This window comes from Parus major, chromosome Z (assembly GCF_001522545.3).
Source record: "Parus major isolate Abel chromosome Z, Parus_major1.1, whole genome shotgun sequence".
In the NCBI taxonomy this organism is placed as follows: Eukaryota; Metazoa; Chordata; class Aves; order Passeriformes; family Paridae; genus Parus; species Parus major.
In genome coordinates this window covers 67,750,532-67,771,455 of record NC_031799.1, presented here as the reverse complement: position 1 = coordinate 67,771,455, position 20,924 = coordinate 67,750,532, and the positions used below count along the sequence as shown (strand labels likewise).

General features: G+C 34.1%; 1 protein-coding gene across 2 annotated transcripts in view; it reads right to left on the bottom strand.

The window, feature by feature from the left end:
* Positions 1-20,924, bottom strand: part of MAN2A1 (mannosidase alpha class 2A member 1) — a 118,590-nt gene that overhangs the window by 52,469 nt on the left and 45,197 nt on the right. For both annotated transcript variants that reach the window (XM_015653535.1, XM_033520317.1), the window contains exons 8-12: positions 20,490-20,667; positions 16,202-16,404; positions 11,494-11,679; positions 10,074-10,188; positions 7,177-7,244 (exon numbers count right to left, since the gene is read on the bottom strand). In XM_015653535.1, the coding sequence (XP_015509021.1) occupies positions 7,177-7,244; positions 10,074-10,188; positions 11,494-11,679; positions 16,202-16,404; positions 20,490-20,667 (750 nt within the window). The remainder of the gene's footprint in view (positions 1-7,176; positions 7,245-10,073; positions 10,189-11,493; positions 11,680-16,201; positions 16,405-20,489; positions 20,668-20,924) is intronic.

Sequence of the window (20,924 nt, the reverse complement as noted above, 5' to 3'; positions counted from 1 at the left end):
TCCACTCTCACAGGACAACAGGACCTTTGTGTGACTCTCTCAAGAACAAGCCATGGAACACCCTCAAGAAAACAGTATTCACAAAAAAAACCAAAACAACACAGACAACGGCACAGCAAGAGCTATATATTTTGAGAACATAAAAAAAATAACATCAACCTAAGACAAGACTTTTAAATGTTATGTACCTACTACATATGCCAGATACACATACTTCCTATGATTTAGATGGATTGTAGTGGCACACATATCCTGATCTGGAGCACATAACTACTCTCCAATTGAGGATGAAAGGATTAAGTCCAAAGGCACTATTTTAAATTTTTCTTTTACCACAAAGTTGTGAGATGCTCTGAGGTCCAAGATGGGCTTGAAGCCCCCTGACTTTTTCAGGATCAGGAAGTACCTTCACTAAAATCCTTTCCTTGTTCCTCTTGTAGTGCAGGCTTTATAAATCTGCATTTAGAAGGGAAAAAAAAATCTGGTTCAGAAGAACAGAAAGACTTTTAAATATTCCATATCACTTCAGTCTGTGCCTTGAGAGCCTTTGACTAACTACAATATTGCCTCAAGGTAACTCCAGTAAAAAGGCTGAAGGGGCCAGTGCCTGGAAAATAAAAGAAATAATATACAAATGTACTAATAAAGTGAAAATATGTATATTCTACTTCAAAAACTGCTTCAAAAAGTACATGCATACAATGCAAATCTTTCAGCTGTATTCAATCATTCACTACCATATTTTTTCATAACGATCACTGTCTGTGTTTTGAAAACAAGCTCAGGGTTTTTCCTTCCACTAGAGTACACTTATTTCACCCATTCTCTTCTGCATTTCACGATACTTCCACTACAGTGTTCTCAGAGGAAACCAGAAACTTATTGTAAGACTTAATTGTCATATTTTATTTTAATGCTGAAATTTTTTATAGCAACTGAAGCATCAAACACCTTCGCTGTCTGATTGTACTGATACTGCAAACCCCAACAAAAGATGCTGATATGCTGTGCATTGAAATGAAAGGACTAAATCTGTGCCATTTAGAAAAACAGCAAAGATTCTATGAATCCTAAAACTATGAGCTCATTCACTGGCTTAATTTCAAAGACAGTTAGTAAACAAAAATATTTAGAGCAGACTGTCATTAGTTCATCCATAGTAAGACAGACCAAAAACTGAAAAAATTTTTGATGTATAAGAATTTTTATACACTGAAAAATTAATCTTTAGAAGTTTGAAATGAAACAACTTTTTAGAATAACTTGAATTCAGAAGCATAGCATTCAAAATCTGAGTTTTCAAAAATAAAAATTAATTCCACAAAAGTCTTGAAGTACAATTAATTGCAAATCAAAACTGCTTTTTCCTTCTTCATAATAAAAATTTATTGTATCTCAAAAAATGTACCAAAGTTCAATTTGAAAGGCCTTAAACAAAACAAGGCATTCGTCTCTTAGCTTGTCATTTTGTTTTTAGACTTCACAGATAAATTTTTTAAGTGATGTCAACTACCAGCACCTTGAGTCAGTTCTGAGATAAGTCTGTATGTGGTATATTTTTTTTAATGTGTTTTAATACAAAAAGTAGAAAACTCACACAGAAAATCTGGAAACCTCTGAAAAAATGTTATGACCTTACACAAAGAGTGAGAATAAAGAGATCAAGGTGCTGTGAAACTCTTCCACACCCCTCACTTCCTGTCCCATTAGACACTGTCAACAGAGTTTGCTGGTTTAGTCATAAAGATAGTTGCACAGCTAAGTTCCACCTAAAAACCAGAATGAAAGCATCATGCTTTTTTGTTCATTTCGAATGAACACCACTTTTACCAGAATGATTTTTACTGAAGTACTTATTCCAAGTTCACATTTAGTGACATTTCAAGATTCAGATGTCTGAGTTATCCTGAGTCAGCCAAGCATTTCGTTGCCTCTGCAACAGCACTTCCATCACGAAAGCCAAGGAGAATGCTTTTTAAATGTCCAATCAATTTAGACAAAATGACCTTGAGTTTACTAAAACCAGAAAATGTTCTTGGCAGCTACAGGTCACCTGAAATTCAGTAAATTGATCAGGCAGCTGAACACTGAGATTAACATTTTATTTTCAAAAAACCATTAGGCTGTATTCAGCTTAAGCAGCCAGGGTATTGGAAACTAAAGTGCAGGCCCTTCACATATCACCTCTAAAGCGTTTTTTTAATTTTTCACCTACTTGCATTAGTGTGTGCTAAATAGAAGGGCTTAGTTAAGCTTTGTCTATTAAGAAAAGCAGTATTAAGGCTTGACTGAATGACTTCATCCAGTCCACCTCCCCTAAAAGATACTAATACACAGATTTCACTTAAACAAAAACACAAGCTTGTGCATATTGCAATCACTATTTCATCCAATGAAAACTTAAAACTATGGGTTTGGTTAGCATTTGTTTGTTTGCTATTTCAAAAACTATTTTCTTCTCTGGGAAACTGGTGTGCATATTAACAATGCATGAATTGCCTCAAATATTTATGAGCACATCTTAAATGTTAGGGTATTCTTTCCTATTTTCTTTAAACTTTTTTTGTTTATTGAGAATTGAAAATACCTTAGTTTCAGCTGTCCTTTTTTTCCCAGCTGTTTTTGAGTATAACTAGGAATACATATGCCTCTGAAATCATACAAGCATAAAAGGCAATGAAGATGTTTATTATTAAAATGTCAAATGCTGTTGGAGGGTCCTCTCCTTGTAATTATGTTGGACTAAAGTTTAGATAGTTTGTACCAAAATGGGTAACATACATCTAAGGGGGGTAAAAAAGGAAACAAAAAATCACCACCAAAGCAAAGGTTGCCAAATAAAGAGTATTATCCTGATCCAGTCATTTTCTAAGCTCACAAAGACACAGTTATGGCATGTGACTAATAAAATTTCATTCTCAGACAAATTATTCTTGATGTAGTCATCCAACCAAATACAGTAACATACACACTGCTCTGTCAAGAGTTTTTGACTTTTGTACATTATTCTCTATAACACATTAAAGTTAGTAATATAGTTTTCATTTCTACATTATAGTGCTTTGTTGAGAAAGCAGTGAATACCCTGCCAAGTGTATTTTTGAAAAGATTATCAACTCAAAAAATTATATAGGTAAGTTGGGATTTTCTTTCTCAAAAAATACTACATTTTTGACATTATGGGAAAAACACAACTTACGTGAAAACTTTATTAAATACAACTTTATGTCAAAACCTGCTCATGGATAACAAGGTAAGGATAATAGCCCAGATGATTTTGCATCCTCTATTTCAAAAAAGGAAATTTTCTCTTATAATGTGGATATCACTAAACTGCTTTGACAGATCTTTGAAGAAATAATTGATTACAGTGTATCCTCCTGTAATTAATTCCCTAGGCAACCTAAATATTTCAGCTAGTGGAAATATGTGTCTGCTAAGCTATAAAACTGGCCTGATAAGAAGGTTATCATATCATATTGTTCCTCTAAGATGAGCCGACAAAAGTGATTTGTGGTTAAATTGTAATAATTGGTTAAGCACTAAAAATACTCCTAAATTGATGATTTTAAAAACTTTTTGAATGCCACAGTATCTTCTGATAGAACAGAGTGCAGTGGAGCTCAGTACTGAAACTGTCCAGCTAGGTATGTGAAGGTTCAGGATTTTAAAAAAAAGGGGAAGAAGAGATAAAACCCAATGGCCAGTGTTAAGCCTTTTCACTAAGATTCACAATATTGTGCCCAACAAAACAACTACCAGATCCAAGCTGGTGCCAACAGTCAATCCAGTCATTTGGTGGTGTGTCATGCTCCGCTGCAACGCTGTCTGCAGAAAACAGCACAGACAGAAACAGCTGGGAAACCCTTCCCCCCACAGTCAGTGTAAACTTCATTTGCTGCTGACAGCCTAAACTGGACAACAAGAGGTTCAAACACACCCCCCACCCACTGAGTCCAGTGAGTGCAAGTCTTTTGCCATTCAGGAAGCATGCTCTCCAGCAGACTGCTCCTGAAAACCTATTATTATATTAAATAGCTGGGCAGTCACAGAGTATGAACCAGCATCCAATTTATCAGCACACTACCCAAGTGTCTGTTTCCAAGCGCCTTTTGTCTCCAAGACATGCAGTAATTTTAAACTTCAGAACAAGACTGGAGTAGTTCCATATCTAGTTGAATATTATGTTGTGAAAGCTCCATTTTGCAGCTGAAAGAAATACTTTTTTTAAGAACATGAAACTTAATTTATCAGTTAAAAGGGATTTAATGTAATTAAAGACTCCCTAATTTCAGTATTCTAAAGCCTGATCATAAGACCACTTAGTCATCCTGAGGTGGTGGAGTCCAAGTTAAGATCTAAAATACCCTGTATACCTATTTCATCAAAATAACATGTTACTTTTAAAATAACAATATGGATTCATAAAGATATCACAACAGAGAAGAGATGCTCAGGTGGGAGCAGAAACAATACCAAACAGGTTACAGGTGGCACCTGCCTAGAAGCAGTTTGAAAGATAATTCTCAAGTACAAAACAATATGGAGATACTTCATATTAGAACATTAACAACTGAAAGATCTTTTCCTGCTTTCTTTTCTTTCCATGTAACCAAGTTGTTGTAGCTCTCCTGTACAGTCTGTCAGATAAGTTTTCACTACTGATTACAACTTTCACAAGCAGTGAAGAGCACACTTAACTAAAAAACACCCAATAGAAAGGATGGATGAAAGAGGCAAAAAGCATACTACCAACTATGTACCTGTAGAAAGTAGCTGGTTATATTTGCAATCAATAAAATAAGTAAAAAAAATAATTATTGAGATTTGAAAAGCCATTATGAGCTTCCCATCAGCAGTGTCCCTCTAAACTCACAGGTGATATGAAGCAGACTTACAGAAGAATAATCAAGCTAGAATACAGATTTTTTTTTAATTCTGACACAGAAATGCAAAAATACAAAAAGCTAAATAGCCAATCAAAGAAAAGTAACACCTTGCCAGTTAGACTGATTTAATTTCTATGCCATGTATGACATATTAGAACACACTAGAGGAAAGAAGTGTAGAGATTCAATTATACACAGGTGAATAATAAAGACTATTAGAAACAGAAGATAAGCAAATAACAAAGTTGTGGTGAAAATCAGTATTTAAAATCTGCTGATGCCCCAAAATTTTAAATGTAAAAAACCACTTTCTCATAAGCTTTAAAGTTTGAAGTTTATGCACAGTAATTCTTAATAATAGATTAAATTGAGCTTAAGCTTCTACAGAAAATAACATTTCTCATTAACTGCTATAAGAAAACTCAGATGAAATAATCACATGGATTTAACCAGTAAACTGTTTACATACCACTTTCCCCAATGGTAATAAAGTGAGTGGAGATTCAGACTACAACCAGAGATAAACTTAGAAGACTAAAGAGGCTAAGCTAATTTTTATAAGCAAAACCAGTTTAACAAACAGATATACTCATATGAAAATTTTAACAACAAAAAAAGCATAGAGTAGTGTACACTTATGTGTTACTTTCGAAGTGTTTCCAAATAAAAAAGATGCAAAAAACCCTAAGGGTTTAGTCAGTAATATCAAAATTCGCTTATAATCTTTCTTTGCCCTTTCTGTTTTGTTTTTGCCTCTCTTCATTCTTTTTCCCATACTTCTGATGGCAGTCTTTGGAACATATATCATGCTTTGTATGACTGTGTGGTAGCTTCACAATACCAGACAACATAAAGTCAGGAATTTTCTAGTAATACTATTTTCTCAGTAAGTTAAGTCCAGTTTAGAGAATAGGAGCAGTAGTCTGCTAGGATAATATTAATGGTAATGTCATGTATATCTATATGATATACTAGCCAGAGGAGAACAAAAAGGCAAATGTCTGAAATTAAGACCAAAATGGGAAAAACTTACTCTGCAAATTATGCAGAGAGAGTGGAACACTGTAGGCAAACAAAAGGGGTATTAGGTGATGAAAGTGGCACAGGGAAGATTTCAACAGCTAACCTAGGTAAGGAAAGCAAGGGCAATAAAGCTATCCTCAAATGGCAAAGAAAGTCTATATCATAACTTGCCTCCAACCAAGTGCTCATATACTTATATTCTCTTCCAGAGAAGAAACCTGAGGAGATAATTTTGAAAATCTAAAATATTTTCGTTAAATAAATATGCACCTGAATTCTTGGCCATTTTGGACAAGTTTAAGATAATCTATTAGCATCTATATAGCGCTCCAATAAGAAAAGAGAATTCCTATTAAAAATGGTCACAAGATCTAAACTTTAGTCACTTTTTCAAAGTCTTTAATTATATTTTTTTTTAGCAGTAGCAGTTAGTCTGCTGAAGAGTTGAACACCTGCATGAATTAGGCAAGTAAGTCTTAGTGGCTTGCCACTTGCTAGAACTAGAGAAATCAAATACTAACATCAGCAAAAATAGCCTTCTCTGCTTTTTAAATGAATCTTAAATCTTCTGTTCTGTAAGCAAAAAACCTTATGTTGTTTGATTTACACACACATAGTAGGTCTCATACCCAGACATCTTATTCACTTCATTTGGATCAGCCACTTTAAATGAATGTGTACATTATTTCAGGTGGGATACTGAGTGTTCACGGCCATAGCAGCATGCCAGCATCAGCTGAATACAACTACAAAGAAATAAAAAAGTAGCCACTCCTAACAGAATGGAAAGTTGGAGTTAAGAGAATCTTAGTTTATCTTCTACTTTGTTTTTAATGACAATTCAGTATTTATAAATTGTGATTTTTATGCCTTAGAAAAACTTGACATTTTGCTCACAGAGTTAATTAAGGCACCTGTAATTCTGCTTAATTAGAATCTTCTATTGCTTCCTCAAGCACAATCTGTTTAGTATTATGGTGCTATAAAAGCACCAAGAAACTGAATACTGCTGTGTTATGTGAGAAATACTTATAGTTTTAACATGCTGTGTCCTCTTTCAAGTAGACATAATAATATTAGCATTATCTCCCAGTCTAATTTTTTTAATTTTCTTTATTTTTTCAAATCTATTCTATTTTGAGCAAAAATTGAAAGAAAAAAAACTGAAAAAAGGGGAATGGCATAAAAAACTGCTTACTAGGTAGTGAAAACACATACATTGCTATAAGAATCTCAGACACTGAGTAATATATAAATTATTTACCTTGGTTGCAATGTCAGCTTTATAACTGTCTTGCGTGGCAAAGAATCTTGAGAAGCCTGAATATCATCCTACAAGAAAACATCTTTGAATTTCCTTTTGAATACACTTCAATGGATAATATATGAGCTTTGTCTATTATATGCATTTTGTGGAGTACAAAACCACATAAACAACACCATAAACCAAAGCTTTTTTTAGCACATTACTGAGGATGACAAATAACAAAATTTAATAAACTAAGCACTTCATGAACACTGACAAAAGAAAGATGCTCCCTTTGACCAATTCACTGCAAAATATTTGTTTTCATTAAAGATCTTATTAGATTCCATTATCACATTATTTTATCTGTGTTTCCATTTTTGCATGCAAGACTTCATAATCACAAACTACCTTCATATTTTGCAAATATTTATTTTTATTAGATTTCCCCTGATATGAATTTACTCTGAAACACCACACTCCTGTGCACTTATCACAAGGATTCAGTGTTGTTTCCTGGGAGCTCTCATTGTTACCTTATATTGTACACAAAGAAAAGTTTCAAAAAACATAATTTGGGGTGTGGTGTGGTACACTTCCACTGAGGAAAGGTAGAGACAAGACACTGCTGTTACTATTGCATAGCCTAAGAGAACAGCCAAACTACTGATTTACAGCACATCCCAGTCTGTTCTTACAATGGTGACCACTACAGACTTGGAAACTGAAGTGCAAAGCTCCTCAGTTCCTCAAAACATCCTCAAAATCAAGTTTTTCAAATCCAGCAATTTCCACTTACATTAAAATTTTCTTTCTGCACAGAAAGAACTAAGACTAATGTACAGGAATTGTGTAATGGTTGCAGTTTTATTTTTGCAGTTTGAATCTCATCCATGATCCAACCAAAGTTGGATCATTCTGGGATCTTTAAGTGCCTTCTATTTTTCAGTGTATGCCTTCCAAGTGATTTTTTGTTTGTTTACTAGTGTAGAATTTGTAAAACTTAACACAAGAAGTACAAAGTATTCAGCTACCAGCTGAGAGAAACATGATGTTTTTGAGTGCTACTAATAATTAGAAAGAGAAGAAAAAGTACAAACAGTATCATTCTGGATTTCTTCAGTAGTGTCTTATTCCCAACTTCCTTTTTTCTGCCTCCAGGGAAGGGAACTTCTCCCTGGTTGTACCAGTTACCTGCTGGAATGCTGCTGCTACGGTCTTATGCTCTGTTCCTCTAAGTGTTTTTGATTTTTTCACCCCTCAAAAACAACAGCCACTTTCAGTCTTGGAGACTTCATCATTTGTCTTTCTCAACTCTCCTGACATTCATTCTGAACACCCATCACTGAGCAATTCTTAATGTCAGCTTCCATCAGCCACCAAAATACCACAATCTGTACTCCAAAATAAATGCCTTTGAACTTCCAATTTGCTCAAGGTTTGCAAAGGTTCTGTAAGTATCCTGAAGTTCTCCTGTTAGCAGTCGACAAATCTGACATTAAAAAGGTTGCTATACCCAATGCATAGCAGAGATACTAAATTAATGGTATGCTGCAGATATTGTCTGGCATACAGATAAATCTTAATCTGCTTTTGTAATCACCTTATTTTTTTTGTTTCATATAGGCACAATAAAATTAATTGAAATAAGAACTTCCTTTTTAATCTCTGCTTTCACAGTGGTAATAATAGCTTATTGAATTAGTATGCTACTAGGTAATATACAGTTTAAACAGCAATTAGTACTTCTACAGTGCAGTGGTATTAATCCAGATTGATAAAGAACATGAACAACAAAATAAATTTAGTAAAATAAAACATGACAACATCTTCCAATATCATTCAGAGCAGGAGTAAAACCTTCATTCCAGGCATGCCTTCAAAATATTCCTACTTTGTGAAAGTGCACATTATAAAGAGGACAAAAATTATATATTTATGACACACGAGCATATAGCATACACATTCAGCATATAAACTTATATATGTATATATACATATTTGTATAAAAGTCATAAAAAGTATAAAGAACTATTCTAACTTTTTTTTTTTTTAATGCATACATGTAACTGGAAGTATAATTTAAGATATGACACACCTGGCACAACTAAGCCATAAAATGTATGCCATGTTTATTATGTCAGAAGTATAAGATAATCATATCATAAAGACTATCTTTATGCTGTGTTTATACACAAAGAAATTAAAGCATCTCATTTTGTCTTTCTTCCAGGTAAATGCACTTAAGTAGACTTCCAAAAAATTCTTAGTTATCACAGAAGATAAAGTTCAGAAAGTGAAAAAACTAAGAATTCTGTCAGGAAGCAGTATTAGCAAGTGTGTTTCTTCAAGGTGTTCTTCACTGTAAAATAAGTCTCAAAATGATACAAGAGGATACATTGCTTACTTTATCATCCATTTCATTGAACATTCCTGTTTCAAATAATTTCAGCAGAGAAAAGAGTACAAGGTATTGTCTAGACCTAATCTAGCAAACTAAGGTTAGACTTCTGTTAGTGATGGAATTTTTCTTCTTCCCAGTTCTTAAGTTAAAAGTGAAGTCAAATCATAGGACTGCATACTGCTATCCATTCACTTACATATGTATATCACTTAAGCATCCAACAAATTTCTGCCCACAAGAAAATTAGAACACCTGCTCTTACTATCTAACTCAAAAAGGGGAACAAGATCCCTCTCCTTTAGCTGTGTGGGCTTTTTTCAATATCAGCTGCTGACATGTTCACTTTTTACTTTCTAATATCTTCAATCTATATGAAGAGTGATAAGTAGCACGTTTCTGAGAAGGCATTATCTGAAAATTTAGTTCTGATGTTTCCCAGGGCTACTCAAACTGTATTCAAAAGACATAGTTTACATTTCATTTTTGGAAAAAATCAAGGAAGAGAGCTCACCATCTTCAGGAATGGAGTTGCTGTGTCATAATCATAAGCACTTTTGTCCTTTAGGATAAGAATATGAGCAGAGTCAATTATCACTTTCTTCACATTCATTATTGAATGGAAAAGCCTGTTAAAATATTTAAAGTCTTAGTTAGTTTTTAATTACTGTTATTCAACATTGTAATATCAAAATTTAAAAACATTAAAGAACCTTAAACTATTAGTTGCAAAAAATAAATAGAAATTTTAACATCAATATCACATGAAATTAAGAACAGTTAGTTGCAATGGGTGCAATAGCTTGAAAAATGCAGAAATAGTCTGAAATATATTCTTGTCATACTGCAAATGAGGTACAATTCCTCCTGTATGTTGTGCCACTAAAGGTGTATCCTCAGAATACCAACTGCTTTTTCAAAATGCTAATCTTAGGAAAGTTTGCAATTTGTATATTTGATTTTCAGATTCTATAGTGGAGACAAGCCTGAAACACTGGTTACAAAGTCAAGACTGTGTTTACACAGGATTAAGAGAACAATCAGAAACATGAAAAATATAAACTATAAACTATACAAACTACCAAGAGGCCCACAAGTTTCTAAATCCAGAGAGCTGGATAATTTTATTTGCAAAGTGAAAAAATCCTTTATGTTGCTCTCTTATAACTAAGTGCATTGTGAATACTTATGATTTAGTGGATTGAAAATATGGAATTTAAAAATAATTGTCATGAAATAGTTTTAAACAAGAAAGAGTATTTTAGACACATTTAAAACAATTACTCATTTAATGAACATGCTGTATCTTCAGGCTACCATCATCACCTTAATTAATCAAATTTAATAGTTCTAAACATTCCAATATGAAAATTTTTTCTGAAAAACCCATAATTAAAGCATGTGTATACACAGCGATACATATATCATGCAATGTTTTTTAAAAAAATTCTATAAAGACACTAATACTGAGAAATACCCCCCAGATGAAACAATAAACAATGACAGACAAGTAGAATATTTTCAACATGGAAAAGATTTCCCACTTTTAAGAAAGGTAGGCTACAGAGGGTGTGGGATTTTCCAAGGAATATATGCATAAATTAGGATATCTTTGATCATTGCTTATGACAGACAATTATAAAAAGTACTCCAACTTACTGCAGAAAAATTCTGTTATTAAGGAAATCTCAGTAATGTGGCTACTTTAGGAAATATCAAAATTTTGTTTGGACATCAAATTCTTACTCAGAGGGTTAAAAAGTATTTCATAAATGAACAGCATGGGTAATCAAATCCACTTTTCATGAAGAGCACCTCTACACTTTCAGTGGAATACACTGCTGTTTCAAATGTGTATATCTGAAATAAAAACTTCAGTTCTAAAAATGCAAAAGAAAATTAAGATTTAACTTTCTGCATTTATAATAAATTACCTGGTGCCATAATCCACAACTACCCAATCTTTGGCTGTTCCCGTAATAGCATCATGATGCTGAAAGAGGCCAAGGTTCCTCCTAGCTTCTGTCAGCAATTTATAGTTATCCACAGAAGGAAATACATTCATCTTCTCAGATTTACTGGACTGTACTAAAGCCAAGTAGTAAAGAATTTCAGCTGCCCTGGAATTGCAGAGAATAATCAAGAATTTATACAGGGTTAAAATGTAAAAAACACATTTGATCTAAAGAATAAACTGTAAATAGTTCCATAAGCTCTATAAACCTTGTTCTTGCTCATTTTAGCCTATCTTCACCCTGTAGCTTCTTGCATGACCTCTGTGATGGAAAATGGACCTCTAAAATAAAAATATGACAGTGCAAACTGAAACACACACATGAATGGGTGGATATACGGATTTGGTCTTAAAACTTCACAGTATGGATGGAGTGCCTTACAAGAAACATACAATTCCCATTTCAGAAAATAACTTATTAATTAAACAAATTTGTTTTAAATAAATATACTAATCTGTACACTATTGAATATGTATTCTGCCATTCGCACTTACAGCAAACTAAATTCTTATAAAGGCTTAAGCATCTCACGCATCTGCTCACTTTATATTCACCTGAATGAAGAGAACACTGGATTCCAAAACCCTTGAACAGAATGCAGAGGCTTTCTCTTCTATATCTGTTGCAGAAGCCTAGCACTAAAATATTACCACTTGATTCTTACTTGCTTTATGAGACTCTAAATTTATTTTACAAAAATATCCCCATAATTGCCAGTTATTATAGATATTTGACTGACAAAAATGCCTGCATAAATTCTGGGAAAACATCTGTTAACTTTTTTCCTATCATCTCCTAAAATGTTACAGTTCTATTTTTGCAAGTCTGAAAAGCGTCAGATTATTTTTTAAAATTTATTAGAGGTTAATGAACATTTCTCAAGTACTTGAAGTAAAAAAGATGATAGAGGTTAATGACACAAAAAGCAAAGAAATCACAACATATTTTCTTGTAATGTTAACTTCTAAGAAAGCAAGTAATAAATTTTTTAAAAAAAGAAAATAAGTTCACTCTTTTATTTTCCTAAGTTGGCAGTGAGGGCATGTGCTCAGTTTTAAACAAGATACAACAAACTATTAACAAAAAAACCTTGATTTTCAGACCATGAATGTGATTAATTGTTAATACAAAAAATTCCTTTAGATTCAATTTTCTATTCATCTTTATAGAACAGATAGCTCACAGTTATATAAAAACTGCACCTACCACATACCCAAGGAAACTGAAAGGTGCACTGTACACATAACAGCCTAACCTATTTTCATATTGTCAATATTTCATGAACAGGGTGAGATTTTGCTCCTACAGGTTAGATAATTGCTCAGAAGCTACATAGAAAATCAAGGTGCTAAAAAGTTATAATTGCTATATTTAGTTACCAGTGCCAGATTAACCTTAATGACTGTAATTTAAATGTTTCTTAGTGCAAATTCCTACTTCTATGCATCCCTCTTACTTTGTCCTATTGCACTTCAATTTGAAAGAAAAATGAAAATATTTTAGTTGTAAAAAAGGCATCAGATGCTCATCCATCTAATGAATAAACCCTGCCCAAAAGAATTTTACTTTTTTTAAAAAAAATTGAATCAGCCACTAAACCCTGATATAGCTTAGCTATAAAGAAGAGAACACAATAAATTTTAGTCCTTAAAATAAGGTGAGATCTCCTTCCCCACAACAATATTAATTTAATTTATTTTTTAATATTGGGGATGTCTCTCAGATGCAGAATTTTCTTTCCATGTCTCAATATTTTTCTAAACACTAAAATGGTTCAATGGTCAATGATGAAGGACATTCAGAAACACAGCACTGTATTAGAGAACACTTCAGTTTAAAGGCAAGCATCTAATACCATCTAATACTGTCCATAAAAGCTATATAAAGCCTTGGCTCGCTCTCCTCTGTTTCAAACTACTGCAGATGATCTAATACAGTTTTCAGAAATTTTCCACTGTAATTTGTAATATCTGCCCCTGATAGAACACTGCAAATAGATCAAAATTTGCTTCACTGGTTTGCCAAGGCCTACCTTACTACCAAGGATTATCTTAGCTAGGTCCAGTTTATATTTATTCTAAATAAAAAATTTTGCCAAGAGATTTTGAACTCTCCAGATGTAGTATTTTCTATCCATCTGTATAGTTAGAAGTATCACCAAAGTATTCATCTTCTAAATTACTTCAATAATTTTTTTGCAGATTTACTGTAATTTTTCCCTGTTTACATCAGTAACTAATAAAACCACAGATTGTGTCCCTAACTTGCCTCAAATTATGCTGCTGTACTTTGTATCTTTTCATTACATTAAATAAACTTCTGGTCACATATTTTATCACCCTTTAAACTACTTCAATCCATCCATCTTTCACTTAAGATTAAAAAGTCAATAATGTCTCAAATCACTGTCAATCTCCATTATAAAATCCTGAAGCTTTCTTACACTTCTTTGCTACACAACCCCCAAAAAAACTCTTCCCTAAGAGGAAAACCTTTAACAACCATCTCTTTTCTCACTCAATGGTTAGTTCTCACACTGGGTCCTGAGGCTGAACACTATTTCCTGGATATTAAATAACAGTGAAGTGCTACTTAATTCTGGTACTGCTGGAACTTAAAAACATTCATCCTTGGTAAAAAACACACACACATGTATTTACCTTCTGTTCATGGCTCCTTCCCTCACAAATATGGACATACACCAGAAAGACAGACAGATAGATAGATAGATGGATGGATGGATGTTAGCTCAAAAATGCTATGGAAATAATTATCAGGAGTTTGAGGATTAAATATGATGCTACTGTATTTCTTTTGACTTTAAAAAATAAAAGATAAAACCCCTACTCCTGCTGTTCTCAGAACTAATGACATTCATGAAGATTCTCATGGCTTCTGAAAACAACTGACAAAAAAATATGATATTAAAACAATGAGAACACATCTATACATTTTATTTTTACATGTTATTTAAAAAGGATAATGAAAAATTAAAACTCCACAGGTACTTTTTTAAACTATACTTTAATACATAAGAACATTGACAGATTAGTGTTTCTCCAGAAATCCTTTACCTATACCTTTTTCAGAAGTTAAAGGTAGGTGAAATGTTTAAATTAAGGTATCTCTTTAATAGTGTAAAGTTTTAAATACTACAAATTCATATGAATTTTTCTGCAATCTCTGTTATGAAAACCAGAAAAATGACAATTAATTACCCACACCTAAAAAAACTTGAAAAAATAGATTCTGAAGCTGAAGGAAATTAAATCCTTAGTGCGTTTTAAAAAACAGAAAGGAAATTAATCAAAACTATGAAAAAACAATTAACTACATAATTCGATTTATAAGAATATTATCTGCCCTGCTTTTCATGTTCTCTTGTGCATCATGTCTTCTCCAACAGTATTAAACAATGTTGTTTTCACTGAAAATTTAAGATTCCTGTAATGAATCATCCACTTTCCCACAGTAAAAACTGGATTCCTCGGAAGAAGTAAAACAAGTTCTGTTAGATACAGTTTCTCTTCTGAAAGGTACTTGTATCTGCCTCCAAAACACTATTTTCCAAGCTCACTTGGAAATGCCTCTTTCCACACCTCTATTGCTCGTTCCACTACTGTAGCATCCATAATAGCAAGAAGTTGTAATCCTTTTAAGGAAGGCTACACATGAAATGTTCAGGGTTTACATCATATCCATCTGCCCTAGATTTCTTTCTGGAGCTTAATAACACAGTTATTTATAAGTTAAATCATCTTATGTCTGCTACAAGGGAGACCCACTTCAATACTCCATTACCAAAATTCAGTACCAATCTTTTTCTTTAATGAAAATGTAGACAGTTTTCAGAAGAACAGTAGTGGTAGATCACCAGATGTCACAGCAGAGACAGACAGTGACACCTGTTTCTTCTTCCATCATAGCCCCATCTTTACTGCACACAGCTTATATTTACTTGGTTATCAGAAGGCACCGTGTTTAATCCCAGTTGGTCAGGAGCTCAGGTCACTGGTTGGTAATGGTGAGTGTACATGTCAGTCAACACTTTTCTCCCTAACAGCATTCACACACTTTTTCTACTGCTTTCATGGAACAGATCCCTCATTATTACAGGTGCACTTGGTTTTTTTCCCCCAGTAATAGTTTGCTATGTTAACAAACTCTTCATTCTCAAGATGTTTTTGCATGGGAACTTACCAGGCTAGCTGCTAGCTATACTAAGCCGAAGTAACAAGGCCTGAATCATGATTTTACAAGGCCTTTCTTTTGTAAGGTTTTACCTGTATGTGACAACTTGGTACACAATATTCCTGGTTATTTCTCAGTTTCCTCTGAGAACCTCTGTTGAATTCACACCTTTGTATTTCTCTAAAAAAGTTCACACTACAGCCATAATACCTTACTTTGGTTTGAATGCATTGTGTGGGTTTTGCTTTCCCTATTAAGCTGCCTTTGTGTCAATTCATGAGTTTGTAGCTTTGACCCTTCCAATTCTGCTCAAGATCCTGCTGGTGGGGAAGTGAGCACGGGGCTGCCTGAGGTTAAACCATGACAAATACTTACACATTCATCTCTTCTGTGTGCCAAGAAACAGGTTCTGAGTGTACTTGACAGCAGGATTTACCTTATGTAGGATTCCAAAACTCTGTCCAGGCGTTTATAGAAGGGTCGTGATGTAAAGTACCCACTCCAGTAATGATGATCTCTGTCTGCATAGGTGAAGAAATCTCCACTTACAACAGGAAAAAGTGAGTTGCTGCTCTTTTCACCCAAATTGCTTTCTCTGCGCAGAGCTTCAAAGTAATCAGACAAAGTTCCAAACTGGGCCTGAATGAAAATAAAAATTACTGTAATGAAGTTCCATTTTTATTATGCAGAAAACACGAAGAAAATTAATATGCTTGGAAATACATTTCAGAAACATGCCACTCTTCCAGCAGATTTATAGAAGACCTATCCTAAAAATCTTTAAAGTTCCCCTGCACATTCTTCAGACAAAATTGGATAGCATTTCAAAAGTCAGTACAAGAAGTATTTTCAAAAAAGGCAATTTGACTCAGTACAAGAAAGAGATGGATCTGTTGGAGCATGTCCAAAGAAGAGTTATAAAAGTGATCAGAGAAACACCTTCCCTACAAGGAAAAGCTGAAAGAGGTGTGGTTGGTCAGCCTGGAGAGGAGACTGCTCTGGGGAGACCTTACTGCAGCCTTTCAGTACAGAAAAGAGCCTTGTAAGAATGATGAAGAAAGGTTTTTTAGTTGGATTTCTCGTGCTAAAACAAGAGGTAATGGTTTTAAACTAAAAGCAGATAGATTCAGGCTAGATAGAAAGTCATCTTTTAAAATGAAGGAGGCGATGCACTCAAGCTGCCCGCAGAGGTTGCGGATGCCCCATCTCTGGAAACATTCAAGGCTGGATTGGATGGGACTCTGGGCAATCTGGTCTAATTTAAGATGCCTCTGCTTGTTGCAGGGCAGTTGGATGAGACAACTTTAAAGGTCTTCTCCAACGAAAACCATTCTACAACTCATGAAATATGATTTTATTATTTTTTTAATTTAAATAGATATATAAAATAAATACCTAAATATATAAAACCATATCTAAATGAAACAAGTCAACAAACAAATGAAGCATTGTTTTGTATCTTATGAGTAAATCTGCAATACACAAGCTAAGTAATACCTCAATATTACCCACATAGCTGTCTAGGCTAAGTAAGAAATTTAATTTAATGCAACAAAAACATAGTTCTCCTAATCCTGTGTTTTCAGAATTAGCTCTCTTGTGCTCCAGATCTTGCTTAACCCAAAACATGATTGTTGATAAAAAAAAAAAATAAAAAAAAGTGTTTGCTTTCAGAAGCTGGTTGCTTAAGCTATGTACAAAGAAACTTCATTTAGAGATGTAACATGCAAAAAAAGAAATTAATTATCTTCTGGTTATTTTAAGAAATGCTCAGGCATTGTACTAGCAGATCTTTACATGGTAGGTCAAAAATGGTATCCTCAAGATTCAGACCCACAACAAAAAAAGAGAGAAAATAAATTATTGATGTCAATGTTATTAGTATTGAGAAATGCTGTTAAAGAAGGCATAGAGGACAAAATGGATTTTGAATGAAAGTGAAAATAAAACATAATGGAAGCTGGAACAGGACAGAAGACCACATTACGTTACCAGAAATATCCTCACCATAAACTATAAAGATAAAATCAAGTAACTTTATTTCCTATTACTATTATTATTTTTAACAAGTATACAATGTAGCATACTATGATTTACAACACCAAAACCAAGTTTAAGTAAAAATCTTTTAAAAGTGACTTGGAATGTAAGGACTATCACACTATCACTGTGACAACAAAATCATACTTTTTAATCATTTTAAAAACCCCAAACACTTTCACTTCAAAGTTATTTATCATCCAAGTATTTATTAGGTGGATATAACATGGTAACTTGCCACTTTAAATGGCAGTAAAGCATAAAAAGATATATATTGCCCCTGAAATCCCATCATTGGTAAACCTTGCCTTATCAGGCACTTCTAGGATAGTTGATGTTTTCTTTCACTACCATAGGCACCTACAAGCAGAAAACAAAAAACAAAACCAATGCACCAAGAGAAGACACAGAGATGATCTCACTTCTGCATTGAAGCAGAGGAGGAGTAAAACCTCACCAGAGGAAGTATCAAAGTCAGGTGAAAGGAAACAGTGAAAAACCAGTATTCTATTGGCATACAAAAAGATTCAGCCTCTTTTATGTGTAATAGATGCAAAGGAGATCTCTGGATAGGAGACTGAATTCCTCAAGAGTGAAATAGGTATGTTTTACGGTGATGTACCACATACCTGCAGAACAGAATAGTGGCTGGCAGGAGAATCTCAATGCTAACAGACATATCCACTAGATAAACATCACAAAGAGCTGTCTGAAAGAGTAAATCTCTTCTCAGATCAGAGAGGCAAAGTAGGCACTCCCTTGTGTAAGCAGTAATATCCCAGGCATCTCAGTACTTCAGGAAAAATGTCAGCTCTTCCTTTATATAATCTAGATTCTTACATAGCTGAGCATGTCCTGCTACTTGCCTGTGGAGTTATATTCCACTAGGAAAACTGCAGAACAGTGTGAAAGTTCTCCATTTAAGCTCATGTTTTCAAGAAAAAATGACATCAGTTTCAAACAAAACAAATAATCAAACCAAACAACCACCAAAAAAAATCCCCAACAGGCAGACAATAAACAACTAAGAAAGAAAGGAAAAAAAAAACCACAAACCAAAACCAAACCCAGAGAGCAAAAAAACTAAGTATCTGAATACAATGGAAAGGAGAAATGCTCTGATGCCAACAGGGTTTCAGCTGATCAAAATAGGTACGAAGTGACTGACTCAGAGGATTTAATATCTTTTTGTCTGGGTATTAAAAACCAGAAAAAGGTTTCCAATACTTCCATGAGGGAACCAAGGGTTAAGGTGACTCCAGATGAGCACACCTAGCATAATGAAGTAGACTACTAGAATCCTTGACAATGGGATTGTCATTTTTCTTTTCAGGAGAGGAACTTCCAAGGGTCTGAAGACAGCATTGGTCCTTGAAGACCGGCTTCAGAGCTAGAGCCTTCAGTTTTTGCCCCAGAGACAAAATCACTCAGTCCAGGTTAGTAAGAACTACAGAAAATATATTGCTGTTAGTATCCAAAGAGTACATACTGTACAGTACATACATTTTTGACAGAAGTAAAGCTAGTGATAGCAGCAAGCTTAAGTTTTAAAAGATGGCTTTAGGTTTAAAAAATTTAAAGAGTACTCTCCAGGTCTGTCTCCCTCCACTAAGACATAGTGGTCCGTCACCATACATCATGTCACCCACATCCCAGAGGAAACACATCCAAAACAAAATCCAGTTTTCAGATAAACTATAACCCAAAAATATCAAAAAATATCAAAAATAAAATATAATATCAAAAATATCTTTCTTAGGCAGAACACAAGTCCAGAAGTCAGCAGAGAGTAATAACAGACTACAGGCACTACTCAAATGTACTGTTGGAACAACCAGAGGAGGTAACAGAAAAGACAAGGAAAACCAGATGCATGAGCAAACCATATGAAAGATACCAGACCAGATTGAAAAAAAAACCCAAAGATGAAAGCAGTAAAAGTGCTTTTTATCACTCTCAGGTGACTCAAAAAACCCAAGGCTGTGACCCCCATTTGTTGCTGTCATGAAAAAAATGCATGCAAAGATGATGAAAAGTTGCTGGAATACAGAGGACATCTGTAGTACAAGTCCCTAGGGCCATCAGCTCACACATTAGAGCATATGAATGTGTGTTTTACACATAATTGTTGATTTGAAGTGGTACCTCCTCTAATAATTGTGTTAGTATACTCAGTCCTTTTGTAGTCAGGTCAGTCTTGGATTTCATTGTATTCAACAACATGTGTCAGCAATGGCATCTCTTAAGATTTTTTGTTTTGTTTTGGGATGTAAGACCAAGAGGATGCAAATAAAGCAGAAAAATCTTCTTGAACTTCTAATAAGAAAACACAATAGTTTTAATAACAAAGCCTGTAAGTCCTGAGTAACAATGCCTGAAGTCTGTGAAAACAGGAGCACAAGAAAACAGCTAAACCTGTTCTCCAAATTAACCTAGTTTGGAAACTATCTATAGTTTTCAAGCCAATATTATTAATAGGAAAGGTTTTGGTTTTTGGGGAGAGAAGATGGTAAAGGTGAAAAAAATGTAAGCTACCAAGACACATCAATCTCCTGCTAAATAAAATATAAAGTTTCACATTTGAAAAAAACTCAAACTTAACCACAACTGTTTTTCCCATGAAGAATCTCAGAATACTGGGAAATAGTGTTTTCCCCATAAACCAGAAAATGTGTTGTAGTTACCTTAACATGCCACTCAGAACGAGAATTCATATAATCAAACAGCTTCTGATAATTATGGTACTGCTGATCCCATTCTGAGCTCTCAGCATAGCGGAAATCATCCCCAAGTGGAGCTAACAGAACTTTCGTACGGAAAAGTTTTGACTTCTTCCTGTATTGATCTAATATAATCCAAGCCCTTGAGGAAAGAAAAAAAGAATTCAGAACACAGAGGGAAAAAAGCCAGCATTTGGCAAAACAATTCTTGGATATCAAGTTGTACATTAGGGTGACCCTAAACAAGACATACATGACTCTGTTATCTCCCTTTGTAACAAAAAAGCTGGATGCTATTCCCCCTACTGGGACACCATATTCAACCTACTATTGTTGCAAACACTATGATAATTAGATCCTTCAAGTCTTATCAGGCTTATCAAGCTTCATCTCAAGTAA